Source organism: Phalacrocorax carbo, chromosome 2, assembly GCF_963921805.1.
Source record: "Phalacrocorax carbo chromosome 2, bPhaCar2.1, whole genome shotgun sequence".
In the NCBI taxonomy this organism is placed as follows: Eukaryota; Metazoa; Chordata; class Aves; order Suliformes; family Phalacrocoracidae; genus Phalacrocorax; species Phalacrocorax carbo.
In genome coordinates, this window is record NC_087514.1 from 124,464,877 (window position 1) to 124,479,712 (window position 14,836).

Consider the following 14,836-nt stretch of genomic DNA (forward strand, 5'->3'; position numbering starts at 1 on the left):
GTTAAGAGGGAGAAGCCCCAGGATGATGTAAGGATGTCAACAAGCATAGGAAGTGTGTAGGGATGGTTCATGTGCTGTGTTTGTGCACGTTCAGTCCTATTAGAACAAGGTGTTTTAGAATCAAGTGCATCCAAGGAGGGTGCAGTCTTCACAGAAGCAGACAAGGCGAAAGTTATCTCTACCAGACAAGTGTAAACAGCTGTTTCGTTCTAAAAACTTTTACTGGGAGCAAAGCTTTACAGAGGCAGCCAAAAGCACAACCTTGACGCTTCCCCCACCCTCAGCCTTTTGAGTAAAGGATTGTTGGAATATTTATACAAGGGCAAATAATATTATTTTTGGAAATGACTGACTTATTTTGGTTGCTTTTTTCCAAAAAAGATCAGCCCGAGGCAGGCACCTGGCATGGAAAATTTCAGCGTGCGTGGTGGTTAACGCTTGGCAGGAGTTACCAGCGGGCGGGAAGGGGTGCCGCGCGAGGCAGGCGTCAAACGGCCGCCGATCACCGGCTACAGCTCTGCCTCCGGCGGCTGGCGGCTCCCCCCGCGCCCGCCGAGCTGGGGCTGGAGCTTTTCCGTCCGGCGGAGCCCGCTGCCCCCGCCCCGGCCCCAGGCAGCCTCCGCCGGGAAGGCGGCCGCAGCGGCAGTTGAGGGCAGGAGAGGCGGGGCGGGGCGGGTGCAGCCCGCCACGCGGCCCCGCGTGGGACCGCCGGCTCCGCAGCCCCCTCCCGCGCCCGGCCCCGCCCCGCCGCGCCGCGCCAGGCGCTTGCGCTCCCGCCCATTGGCTGACGGCGCTGCCGGTCACGCGCGGGGCGGGGGGAGCGGGCGCGCCGAGTCGGTCTGGGCTCGGCCCCCGGCGCGGTGAAGCAGTCGCGGCCGCCCCGTCCTGAGGGCACCAGTGCCGCCCGCCTCCCGCAGGCACCCAGCCGGCCAGGCACGGCTCGCTGCCCGCCTCCCGTTCCGCTGCCCTCTCGCGGGCGACCTCGGCGGGGCCACGATGGAAGAGGAGCGGGCGGGCGAGCAGATGAGACCGTTGCTCACCACGGTAACGCGGGGGTGGCTTGCGGTGGGGAGGGAAGGAGGGAGGGAGGCAGGCGGGGGGGGCCGCACAAAGGGCCGCCGCGGGGCAGCGCCTCCCGCGTCGATTTGCCGGGGTGACCCGCACCCCCTTTGTCGGGGACGCGGGCCGGGTGCGGCAGGGAGACCCTCTTCTGGTTCCCCATCCCTCGGCGGGAGGCGGCAGCGGCGCGGCGGGTCTCCAAGCGCCCGGGGCTCCCCGGTCCCGCTCGCGGGGTGAAGGGGTGGCCGGTTGGGCGCAGGTGTGCCCGCGTGCCGGCCTCGTGCGCGCCACCGCCTCACCCCCCCCCACCCCCCCGCCGCGGCGGGCGGGGGGCAGCGTGGCCGGTGGAGCCTTTGTTCCGCCGCCGGCTCCGGGCGCCGCCGCGGCGTGGGCTTGGCTCTGCCCGTGCCCCGTCGCCGTGTGTCTGTGTGTGTCTGTCCCCCGCCTTCCTTTGTGAGATCCCCGCGGGGCTCGTGCCGGCGGTGGGCGGTGCGTCTCCTCCCCCCCCCCCCCCCCCCCGTGGCGGCCCCCGGCCCCGGTCGCTGACGAGTTCCTGGGCGAGGGAGAAGTGCGCTCACATGGCAAGCGCTGAGCAACCCCCGTCCTCCCGTCGCGCGGTCCGGTCGGGCGGCGGGTACGGCTCCCCCGCGGGTTTCTGGGCTTTGGGGTGGGGGTTCGGGGGGCGGGAACGTTGGTGGGGGGAGATGGATAAAACTACGGAGCTCGGGTTCGTTTCCTTCCCGGGCCGGTGGCGAAGTAAAGCAGACATGTGTTGCCTGACTTCCTGTGCTACTGAAAAATACATGTGGTTCCACAGTTGTAATTTCCCCTCCCTTCAGATGACTCAAAGTCTGGATTTTGTTAATGAGCCTCTGAGCTCTTACTCTGATATTCTCCTTCGAGGCCTTTTCCAAAAAGGTGTCGCACAGCAACTCGATTTCAGTGCCTGAAGAGGAGGGATGTGTAGTTTGTGGCACAAAGAAAGCTGTGAAGGACAGAGAAATAATACTGAAAACATCTGAGTTTTCATCATCTTTCCGCTACTTTCCAAGGCGAGACATGAGTCGCATTTGATAGAATTGGCAATCTAATGAAGTGCTAGCTTCCTGTGACATCAGTGTGTTTAGTGTGCCTTTCCTTTGTTATGACAAGAGTCTTGATAACTTAGTGGTTCAAAGGTCCATTAATTTTGCAAATTCCTTGGATTATTATAATCCTTGTATGTTGGCTTTGGAAATTAACATATGTGCTCACCCCTCAAGGTTTTGTAGATCTATTCTAGACTGCTTCTCCACCTTCTTGTCTCTGCCCCAAAAAGGCATATTCCTAATCTGTGTTAGCTTGTTCAAGATAAATTCCTGGTAAGAGCAGACTGCTTGATAAGTTTAATTAGTGTTAAAACTGCCTTCCCTCTCTGTAGGAGGTATCTCTTCTTAGCTGGCAGGAGAATACTCCCATCTAGTAGAGATGTTAGGCTGTATGGAGCAATTTGGAAAAGCTTTGGGCTTCAAGTGTATGTGGATAAAGTGGAAGATGCTAATGCTACCCTCAGGTGAATCTGAATGAAAAGAGGATTACAGATTTCAGGAAAGTCAGTGTGCCCTGAGCACAACTTTGTCAGGCCTGGCAGGAGTCATTTAGGTTCTCTTGTGACAGAAAATAACTAGGGGCTTTTGGGACAGACACATAAGGTGCTGTACTACTTACTGCATGGCCATTTTTGGTGTAGGTGCTTTGAACAGAGGTGCTCGGTGGAGCGGTCCAGGTTGGTTTCCTCGTAACAGCAGCGCCTGGTCAGGAGCCTGACCTTGGTGCTGGAGCATGTTCAGGAGGTAGCTGCGGCTGAGACAAAACTGAAATGGTTAGAAAAGTGAGAGAGCAGAAGGATTGGTAGGAACTAGAGAAAAGGAATTTCTAGGGAAAACACATGAGGTAAATGGCTGAAAGAAAAGACAGGACATGCTGATCTTTGGGCAATTTTATAGTATAGCAGTCTGGGATTTGCTGTGGTTTTTGTATGCAAGAGGTATTATTTTGTATACACGAAAGCTACTTAATACAAAATATATGTGCTTTTGACAACACAGCTTGACTTAATTTTTCTAATCCTGTGCTTCTGGTCATACAGGGTACCTTCCTGCTAGCAGAGCTTGCTGAAACTGCTTACATGTGCATAGCTTTTTCAGACAAAAAAGTCTTGGTAAGATGAAAGGACTTTGTAGAAAGTGTGAAACAAATCTGGGAACTTAAGTGCTGCAGCTTAAAAATACAGAAGCATGATCAAAGAAAGAGCTACTTCAGTGCTGGTAAATCAGGTGGTTCTGTGTTTATGTAGTGTTAAATATGTAATAAGTAAGATCTGGTGCCTCTTGTATGGAGGAGCACCTCTGTCAGTCAACCCCCCACCCCCCCCCCCGAATTTATTTAATGAAGAGTATAAAATACCCTTTAACCTTGCTTGTTTTGTATTTTAGGTTCAGTCTTAAAGAAGAGAATCATCAAGCATTTAGGATATTGGTATTTTGAGGAGACTGCTTGGTGGCAACGTGTACATGAAAGTTGGAAGGGGGAGGTGGAACAAATGCCTGATATAGTTAATACAACCAGAGAGCAACCGATAATCAGAACACCTGGGACAAGTAGGGAATACAATAGGAAAATTATATGTAACCGCATAAATCCATGGTTCTTTCATGCATTACATACTGTAAGCTGTTCTGCCCCTCATCTGAGAAAAGCAACGCAAATGCATTATTATTGGAAGAGGTTCAGTGAAGGGCAGCATGATAAGAATTAGTCCCTAGATGAGAAATGATTGAGCAGGCTAGGACTTGTCATCCTAGTAGAGATGATGGGACACTGACATGGTAAGACTCTATAAAACTCCTGTGGAGAGAGCAGGTGAAGATGGAAGAGGAGGCACACAATTAAATGAGTGTTAGACTCTAGGTTCAGAACAAAAGGCGATGGTTCCTCACTCAGTGTAGGGAACTTCCAGATATACTTGCTGTACGAAGTACACACAAGAATTTTTTGTGGACTTGAGGGGAGGTTGGACAAGCGTTGGAAGGCAGATATGTTGAGGTTGGTAAATGGATGAGCAGCAGCCTCAGGAAGTCTGAGTTGGAAATAGCTGGAGGTTGTGAGAGTGTAAGGAGGAGGAGTTGTATGCTTGTCTTGTTTTTCCTCTTCCCTCAGCAGCTACCTACGGTCGTTCTTTTTTGGTTTGTTTAAATAGGAGTGGAGCGTGTTAGTATGTTGCTTTCTATACAGCGGTGAGTTCGACAGTTACAGTGATGGTATTAAAATGCTTGATACTGCGTACCAGTGATCTTGGTTCTAGCTTCCAGTTTTTGCCCTGATGGTCTTTGTTACAGGGTAGTTTGGTGGGTTTCTTTGTGACAGCTGTAAGTAGCATTTAAAGGAATGTATACTGCAGTTCTGTCTCTATAGCTATTTTGCAGGTAATATTTTCAAAATATGTTAGCTTAAAAAAAAGTAAAAAGTAGATGGAAACTTTTTTCCTGTAGTATTTGGTACTACTTCACGTATATCATAAAATGTTCACAAGGTCATAGACTGTGCAGTATGGCTAAGTAATGGGTTTATGTTCCTTTGTGTCTTCCTTTTCTTCCCATGAAACAAATCTGTTTCTGTCACTGTTCTACTATAGATGATGATAGAACTGAAAGTAGCTCTTGGTGGAGAAGGGCATGTTTCCAGGCTGCTTCTGGCTTTCCGAATCAAAGCATTAAAGAAATGTGGTCTGCTCTATCTCACTGAAGAGGGCATTAGTGTCCCTGTGCTTTTTCTGAAGTGGCTATGTGGTTGGCTACGCTTTTATTTTTTAACAGCTGTGTATGCACATTATCAGGTAGGCTTTAGACTTAACTCTTCAACAGTGGTTGTGTTTCAGTGACAGCTCAGGGCTCTCACTTCGGGTTTACTTTGAAGACTCTTTCAGGTACAGCCCATTTCACCAACATATACCATTGCCTCAACATTGTCTGTCTATTCTTTTATACTGGTGCATCTTTTTAGTGCAACAGGGTAGTGTCTGGTACTCCCAACTTCTCAAATCCATAACAAAACCCATGAAGGCTTGTAGGGTGACAGATGTCAGAGCCACCTGAAATTAAAAAAAATAACAAAACTAGAAGTATCCTATCAGAATCTGCTAGTAGTTACAACTTCAACAGTTTAATAATCATAAATACAAAATGTAACATGTTTTCTCTTTCCAAGTAAAATCTTAAATATAACTTAATTTTCATGAATGGATTTCAGGGGAGAACCAGGTATTCTAGTCTAGCTGTCACCAAATACATGGTTTCCAGACTAAGCATTGGTCTGGTTATTGCATCTCAGATAGCTTGGTAACTTTGTCTAGCTATGTAGTACTTCTCTGAGGTGGTTATTGAAACAATTCCTTTCAAAATATGTTGTAAGTCTTGATTTACCTTGGTGGTACTCCATATGTAAGAATGTAAGTAGCATCAGTACAGTAAAACAAAGTTTTGCAGAACTGACTACTTCATATCTTTCCACATAATCTTGGGTGACTCACTGTTTTAGAAATTACATAGTGGAAAGTGTTTTTTTGTGTGTGTGATTCTTGGCCTTCTTATTTGATGTGTGGCTTTTGTGATGGTAAGTCCAATGACAGGTCTCTGAAGCATATTGTGCTGGTACATATACATTTTTTTTTTTTTATTAATATGGTAGGCTCAAACTGGTGTTTTCCCTTTATGGCTGGACAAGGGTAACTGAGGGTATGTTTGTACTACATAATTGAGGACTGTGCAGGAAACCCTCCTCCCCCACACGTTCATGGCATCTGGCTGAACACATGCTCTCCACAAGTTAAAGCGATACAGTTATACTGGTGTGGCAGGGCCCTAGCTAAATAGCCCTGATGAGAGAGAATTTTGCTAGCTTGACAACCGTGCAGACTTGAATCTATGACTTCTGAGAGAGAAGCTGCTTTTCTGTGTTGTGCTGTTTGGGTAGGGTGCATACCTCGTACAACTTGCACCATGCAGTGGGCTATGAGCAATGTCTCTGATCACCTCTGGGTTGAAGTACTGTAAGCTGCTATTAAGTGTATGTGCTGGCAGTCATCTTGAGTTCTGAAAAAGTTACCATGGCTGTCAAAAACTTGATGTGTTACTTGAGAACTTTCATTAGGCTTCACTGCGGTAGTTTTATTTGCTGTTCAAAATAAGCTGTAGGGTGTACTAAGTTAACTAGTTGTTGCTTTATATCCATGTGATTGATCTGCTTCAGTAGGTCACTTTTGACATGTCACCATGATTGTTGTTGGCTTTTGAATATTGATATCCTTTACACAAGGGTCTCTCATAAACAAGATCTTTAGTGACCCTGAAGTAGTACTAAGCAAATAGAACTGCTCTATAACTAGTGATTGATAAGATACAGAGTATAACTTGAATATGCTTAAACTCTGCTAGAGAAGGGCTCCAAAGAGCTGTCACGCTTTTGGTATAGCATATTCTGGAATGAAGTTTAGGGACATTTCAAATTTTTTGCTGAAAGTTAAGATAGCTGTCTAGCTAATGTTTTGAAATAGTGATATGAATAGTGAGATTCAAATGAGGTTTTTGTACCTAAGCACATGGAGAAAAGCACCACAAACTACTGAACCCTGTAGATCAGTGAATGTCTGAATGCATTTTGGTTTTTCTACATATGATCTTAATGTTCTTAATTATGTATTTCTAAATTTACATCTGCACAATTAGCAGTAGGTGAGAATGTTACAATATTATTTTTAAAAAAGTGCAACATCTGTATTTAAAAAGTTGGTCCTGACATCTTAGAAGCTCCTTTTTCTGTTACTGAGACTAAACATCAATTATGTAAGCATCCCAAATCTACTGTGTCAGCATATTTCAATGGTTATTAGAAGGGATTATCTGTGTAAGAGTCTGTGTTAATTTGTGCTTGGCACCCTTAGTGTTACTTATTTCCCAGGGAGTTAAATTTGCTGTAGTAGAGAGGATGTTATGACAAAGGAAGCGTGTATTTTAACCAGTAGATGGAGCTCCTTTAGTTACATATCAGCATGCCTATTTATGTAAATTCTTGAAAACTTTGTTTCTTAAAGTCTCTTCAGTCATTTTGTCCTCAGAGTATGGCTCATGGTTATTTTATCATTTCTTTACCTACAGAGAGGACTGTTTTATTCTTCCAATTACAGAGCCAGGATTGTATAGCAGCAAGGCTATTCCATTTTCATAAATGTGCAAAAAAGAGTGAATGCTTGTGCTTTATGGGAATTACAGTTATCTCTAAATTGTTCAGTCCCACGTGAGTAGTGCTCTATAGCCTTTGTACACCTTGTGTTGCCTGAAGTAACATTTTGGAATATTGATCTGTAGTGTTGTATCTGACAGTCAGGGTGCTCTTGTGACTTCCGCCCAGGAAAGGCTGTTAGCCTGAACTGAGATTTTGTTTTTTTCTACTCCAGTGCCTTAAACTAAGTTGACTCAAAGCTATGTAATGGAATGGTTGTCCTATTTGGGCATACTGGCACAAGTTGTCTTATTCCAGCAATGCTGGAGTGCTTCATAACCTTGAAACACCCCTGGCTTATTAATTCTAGCAAGTCCCATTTTAGCAGAAGTATTTGCAATACTGTACTTGTTGTATGATCTTGTATCCTCCTTCAGCATTCACTTTTCTAAAAGTTATATTTATGTTTTTCTTAGCGCTTGACTCTTTGCCCCTGCATTTATACTTAGTAATGTACCTGATAGAACTTCCCTTTCAGCCACTCTTTCAAGTCTTCGGCACTAAAGATTATTTTTGGTGAACACAGTGTCAACTTGAAGAGTAGGACATTATTCAAATCTTCATCTTGAGCTCTTTCAATATATGGTATTTTGTGAGGTATAGGTGTGTCGTTGTCTTCCCCAGATTCCCGCTGTGAGAGAATTTGAGATTTCTTGTGACTCAGTTTTTGCTGAGCTTTTTTTTGTGTGTGTGTCTACTTATTCAACTATATCGGAAGTTTAAATTTCTGCAAATGATACAGAATGAATACTGATATTTTTCAAAACATGTAGTCGTGCTGGAAGGCATTTAGACTTGTCCTGTAGGCAGTATGGCTAAGACAGTATCCTGAAATACCAAAATATTTTTAAACTTATAATCAAACTTCAAGGTTTTTTGTTTTTTTTTTTTTTTAACCAAAAGAGAGCCTTCAGTAGAAGTTTCCAGATTGGGCACCTGTTGTCAAACTGTTGCCCCAGTTTAACAGAATTTCTGGAGTCTGCCTCCAAACAAACTGGAGCTTGCTGTGAATGAGGCGTGTGGGCAGAGGCTGCAGAGAGGGAGGGGGAATTACTTACAAAGCAGCATCCCCATCCCCTCGCCATCTGATGAATACTGGTATCCTGCTGTTTGACCCCCTTACTCTGCCCTCTGCTACTGCTCCTTCTACAGTACAGATACACTGCTGAGGGTCTGTTAGCTGAGGTCTGCTTTTAGGTGTGGAGAACTGAGGGCTCACATGAAACCCTGACTGTTGTTATCTTTTCACTGTGGGGTCATGTGTCTATTAAGTTTTTCATATCTTGAAAAACTATGCCTCCCTAAAAGTATGAAGATTTTAATTCCCCCCTGCCCATTGTTGCACTAGGCTAAATCCTCTGCAGTTTCCATGACTAATGTCTACTAAATATATGCTGGCTGTGTCTTGACTGGGATCTATTTTGGGATGAAGAAAAAGATAGCTGAGTGATTGTAAATACTTAGGTTACAGCAAGGGTAATAATTGGTATCATTCCTTGCTAGAAAAAGCTAAGAATTTGCTTCAACGAAAAGTGCCACGTTTGAACACCATGACTGTTTCACTAACAGAGTATAATTAGAAGACCAGACCATCTCTAATCAGGCTGTCTTGATGTATATCTTTGTTACCAAATAACAGAAAGAGGTTAAAGCAAACCTGCGTTCACAGAGGTGTTGTAATAAAATCTTCTTTGGTGCCCGTTTCTGGAACATGACTGTTTCTCGGTGCAAAAAACTCTGTTCCCATGTTAAGAGATTCAGGCTGTTGTGTTTTGGATCTCAAAAGTCAAGCTAAGTGGAAGTATGTGTGATTTCTTTCTGTTAGACAGGGTTATGAGTAAGCTAGTACAGCTAGTAAATAGTTTATTGCTAACTGATCGGACTTCAAGTTCACATTTAGAAGCCCTGATTGTTCAGAGTTTCTCTTACTTTGTAAGAGGAGGATATATAGCAGATACTAATGTGTATAACACCTTGTTGTACAAAGATCCATTTTCTATTTCTGTTGTATAACTTCAGTTTTGGACAAAAAAAGTTAAAATGTGTGTCCTCCTCTTCATACTGTCTTCCACATCCATTGTTAGTTTCAACTCCATTAGAGCTTTGGCTTATCCAACATAACCCCTGCATGATTAGATAGTGTCTGTATATTCTTCTTAGCCTTGCTTCCACCTTCCATGTACTCTGTTTTGCATTTGAGCTCAGTCACAAGTTCCACTTTCTTTCACGCTGGTCCATTGTCCGAGCTGCTTGAATTCCTGTGTGCAGGAATGGTCCCTCTTGTGCTTTGAGGAGGCTGTTCTTGAAGGTTGGTCAGCTCTCATAGGCTTTCTGTTCACCCTCCATGGTGGTCTTCCATGAGATTCTACCAAGAAGATCCTGGAACAAGTTGAAATCTGCTCTTCTTAAGTGTTATGCTCTAACTCTATGTACTGGGTCTTGCACTGTACACGGTAGTATTTGTCTTTCTCACTTCTCTCAGGACTTCAAGCTCCAAAATTTCATGGTTGCTGTGGCCCAGACTGCTCTCCACGTCTCTCTCTGGTTCTTCCTTTTTTGTGAGCAAGAGGTCCAGCAGAGCCGTTTCACTAGTTGGCTCATTGATGACTTGCACCAAGAAATAATTTTCAACACACTCAAGAAATCTCCTGGAGTGCTTGTGCTTGGCCGCACCTGGCAGATACCAGTGGTTTTAGGCCCTAGTGTGTTATCGGGGCCTAGAATCATGAAGATTCCTCCAGCTTTTGAATGAAGGCTGCTTCTACTTCTTGATAAGGACATCTGTAGCAGGCACCTAGAACAATATCACCCATGTTGGACTGTTCTCTGATCCTTACCCTTAAGGTCTTAAATGTCTTGTCACTCATTCCAAGCAAAGCAGTGTGTGTCGAAACCAGCCCTTTACATAGATTGAAACCAGTGTTCCTTAACTTTCTAGCCTGGCTTTTCTCAGGAGCTTGTATCTGTTCAATGCAGCACTCCAGCCATGCGAGCTGTCTTGCTCTCAATCTGTAATTCCTGTGAGGTTATAGCTCTGCAAGGACTAAGTCCTCCTGTTACTTCCTGTGCTGGGTGCACTTGTGTGGAAGCACTTGAGATGGGCCCCCAGGCATGCCTCTTTCACAGAAGTGCGAGAGCCTTGTCATGTGTTCCCTATGTCTTCACTTCTCTTAAGTGTCTCAACCTTTCTCTACCATGCCTAGTTTAAAGTCTTATTCACAAGCTTCACGCGCTTCATGGCAAAGATACTCTTGCTGCACTTTGTCAGATGGATCATTGTTCCTGTGGTCATAGCAGTAAAAGGTTTTCTAATAACCATGTATTGACCCTCTGGATGCATCTACTCTGCCCTGAGCCTTTTGCTTCTCACTGGAGAGACTGAGAAGCACCCCCTGGACTGCCTCACCCTTCCCCACAGTGCTGAGTAGTCACTCTTGATTCGCTCAGTAATTGCTTTTTGGAAGTGTCACTGGTGTCCATATGGATAAGCAGGAAAGTGCAATAGTTTGAGGATTGGATGAACCTCAGTCTTTCTAAGCAAGCAGAAGACCTCCCAGGACCAGCACTGTTGTGCAGTGTGTTCATCCCCTCCTGCAGCTCTCTCACCTGGCCACTCGGTCCCTTGAAGATAGCGCATGACCCTCAGAGGAGGCCAGTACAATCACTGCACCAGGGAGGATCAGCAGGATCTCTCTGCAGCCCAACACGTGTGTGGTGACATCCTCATTGTGCAGGTCTTGGAGCTGGGATCTCTGATGTGCAAGGGATGGTTGCTTTGGCTGGTGTTGGAGACTTCACCCTTTAATATGTTGCACAATCTCGAACCGTGTTTCAGGGCCCTTTAGCTTTGTCATGTGAACTGCTGTGACATCTGTTACCTTCATCTGCTAGCTGCCTCTGTTGGCTGAGCCCTGGGAGATGTGCTGTGTCCATATTTGTTGTTAAACTATTAAGCTTTACCATCTAGTTCTATTCATAATACAGATTTAAAGCACACATGTTTATGTGAATGGTTTGTTCTACTTGCAGTTGGTTTCTGATAGACACATCATGTCAATGCTATTTTAACAACTCCAGTATTGTAAACTTGTAATGACTGCTATTTCTGTAAGGCAGCTATTCATTAATAATAATCATTAATGTTTTTAGTTGGCTGGTGCTGTTGTGTTGGCTGATGGTGTTGCATAACTTCTTGGCCTCTCAGCTTAGAGGGACCAAACACAACAGATCTTCATGTTTACGTTTTGCCAGGTCATATGCCTGTGATAAGATACATCTCTTTCCCTTACCATGAAATACTTAATGAGGTATTTATTAAATGCTGTTATGTAGAGGGGAGACAATTCTGTCATATTGGAGATGCTTCAGTTGAAAGGCATAAATTTTCTTCTCTTTTCCTCTGTGATATCTGTAAACATATTTTGTTGCAGGTGGAAACATTGCAGCTTCGGTCTATGTTCTAGGAATTACATTCTTCACCCCTGTTTTATAGAGGGGGTTTTAACCTGAATAATTCTACTGGTGCTTATTAGAGCTAGGTAAAACTAGAGTGTCGTCTTTTCTAGTTGCTCCCCAGAAAGACAGCTTAAAAGAAGGAATCCTTCTGTGCGATCTCTAACTTGTGAAGTCAAAGAACTGATTATAAGCTCTTTAATTAGTGTTCTAAATAATAAGGAAGGATTAGACTACTGCTAGGTTTATTGCGTCTTTGTTTCTATTAAAAAAAAAGGTATTGGAAAGATTTTATTAAACCTGCTGCTTTTTTTAGGCTAGTGATTTTCTTGCATTTTTTTTTTTTTGGCTTGTATAGCACTATTGTGAGGATATACTATTATGTAAGTGCATGCATTTCTTTAACATGTCAAACATTTCCAGACAGACTTTGTGTACGAAAAAGGAAATGAGAAACTTCTTTGTGAATAGCTACAGTTGGTGTTACAGTTGGTGGTAAATTCTTCATTTTGTTTGTCAAATGACTACACCCTACCAGCCACGCATTTTAAAACTGTTTGTATAAAAACAAACAGATAGCATCTAATAGTTATTATGACTCATTTAAGGAAGTGATAAAACCCAAAAGTAGCAGGGTTCCTTTCCTTTTTCAACTTATTAACATTGCTGTGTTTGCCTGCCATTGAGAGATATCAAAAAGGAAATTAAGGAGGCAGATACTCTTGTAATTAATATTTGGTTGAATTGTAGATAGATAATGATAGGATGGAGAGGCATTTTTCAGCTTATACATTTAGTGTACAAAACCAATTATTGGACAATTTTAATTTGGGTTGTAAATACAGGCAAATTTATTAAAGCTTTTCTAACTGATTTTTGTGGGAATTCTTGAGTTTTGAAAACTGCTGATGTATGTCAGTCAAAAAAGGAAGGACATCAACCAGTTGTTTGTTTTGGTGGTGGTGTTGGCATCAGTGTTGCCATCCATTACCTGCCTTAACTGCTGATGCTATATCTGTTTTTCTATTCTATTGTTCTCTAAAATGCTTGCAATTACTTTACGTTTTTTAGAAATGTAACCAGAGTTTATTTGCAGCATAGTTTGAACTGTATTTTGCTAGATTGACTGCTTGCTTTTACTGAAACATGTAAGTGTATACGATTGTGTGTATAGTAAAGATAAAAATTCTTGGGTCTCGTTTTAAACCCAGATGCTCTAGGTAGAGCTTCATCTAAGGAAGATCAATTTATTGAGAAGTTCAGAGTATGTTAACTTAAAGTCAACAGAATGAAAATTTATTTTTAAACTAAGTAAAATTATAGATTCAGGCCTTTGGAACGGGGGACCCAAAAAAATTAAATATCTCTTCCCCCAGAAAGAGAACAAATTAAATAGGGGTAGGATGCTAGATTAAATTTTTTTTTAAGGGAACAGCTGTTCACCAAATGATTTTGTTTGACATGATTAAAAGTCTGTTTGTCAAACAAAATCATTTGTTTGACAAATGTACTTAAATTATGGTCCATTTATAGACACATATGTTCCAGTTGTTTATACCTTTTGTATAGTACGAATGTGCGTGGTAGGCATCATGTTGGCTTATAGTTAAGGAAGAAGGTGGCATATTCTACTGAGTGAAGATGAATAAGTGTTAGTCTGAGGCTTTTAATCCTTAAGCATGAGTAAGTTGCCTTTGCAATGAAGAAGAAACAAATGAAGGGCAAAATATAAACAGGGAACTGAAGAAATGTGATATGCTCAAGGCCAAAGAATATACCTGCTACTTGTATTCTGGGCTTTGTATGGACAAAACCTTTTGAAAACACAGGGGAACAAGGAATTCCTTGTGCTTTTCTCATTGGTGATGGGGCCAACTGACTGCAACGCATTTGGTATATTGGATTTTAGCTAATTCTAATCTAGTAAGTAACTTGGAATATGCTGCTTTGTTAAATAAGGTGAATAAATTCTCTCTGTCACATTCAGTGGTTTGCTGTGTGACTGGATATTTATTGTGTTTGCACTTATGGTAGCCCAGGCTGGGTGTCTGATGATTATAAACTTCCGGATCCTGGAGGCAATGTAAAGGTGATAATTTGCATGTTAAAACAGTAGTTCTCAAATCCAGGTGTACTTTTCCAGATGCTGCTGCATATGCTTCAGTGTGTACAAGGGGTGTGCGCTTACCTACTAGTGCACATGTAGCAACTCTGTAGCCGTGCTTCTTTGTGGAGGGGGCAGGGGAGTAGGTCTACATTTTAAAAACTGTTGTGGGTTAATTGCATTCACAAATAATTAACTTCAGCTTCTTGGCAAACGGCTTATTTTCTGTGGCTACCCTTTGAAGAAGTCTGTAGGGCTTGACGACGGTTAGGTAACAAAGTTTCAAACATAGAAGGCTGTAGTCTTGCCTGTTGCCCTAAGGGGTTGCTGCAGAATACTTTGGGTTGAAATTACCACTAGTGCATATTTTGAGTAAAGTCTCCACTTCCAGGTACTGGGGGAGGTCGTAGCCAAAAGGTGAACTGGGTGGCAGTGAAGGCACCAGGGAACCAGGAAAACCTGTATCTGTTTTCAGAAATAGCTTCCAGAGAATGGTGGCAGTATCTTCCAACAGAGGTTTAAGTTTGTTTTAGAGGCTGCAGAAATGGTGAGAGCTGGGGAGAGACCTGGACAACAGCCGTACAGGTGTCAGGGCTCGGAATGGTGCAGTGGAAGGTCTTAAAAGCCCAAGGGAACAGCAGCTGGGGAAGGCAATGGAGCTGAGTACTTGTGGAAGTGACAGAAGTGGTATCTATGTTTGTATGTGTGCCTGTTGCTGGAGATGTAATGTAAGTGTACTAGATGCATGAGTTTCTACTTGAGAGTAAAGAATACATATCTCCAAGATGGTATATTGGCTTCTATGTTGTGACTTGCATTACTGCTGTTTCTTGTCAAGCTCAAATGATCAATTGTATGTTTGTGGTGATATATCATGAGACTGTAAGTAGTTTAAGGTATTATGGC

General features: G+C 43.5%; 1 protein-coding gene across 2 annotated transcripts in view; it reads left to right on the plus strand.

Annotated features, from left to right (window-relative positions):
* The first annotated feature begins 806 nt into the window (after positions 1 to 806).
* Positions 807 to 14,836, plus strand: part of SLC4A7 (solute carrier family 4 member 7) — a 95,322-nt gene continuing 81,292 nt past the window's right edge. For both annotated transcript variants that reach the window (XM_064444239.1, XM_064444241.1), the window contains exon 1: positions 807 to 1,044. In XM_064444239.1, coding sequence (XP_064300309.1) covers positions 997 to 1,044 — 48 coding nt within the window. In that variant the 5' untranslated portion in view covers positions 807 to 996. The remainder of the gene's footprint in view (positions 1,045 to 14,836) is intronic.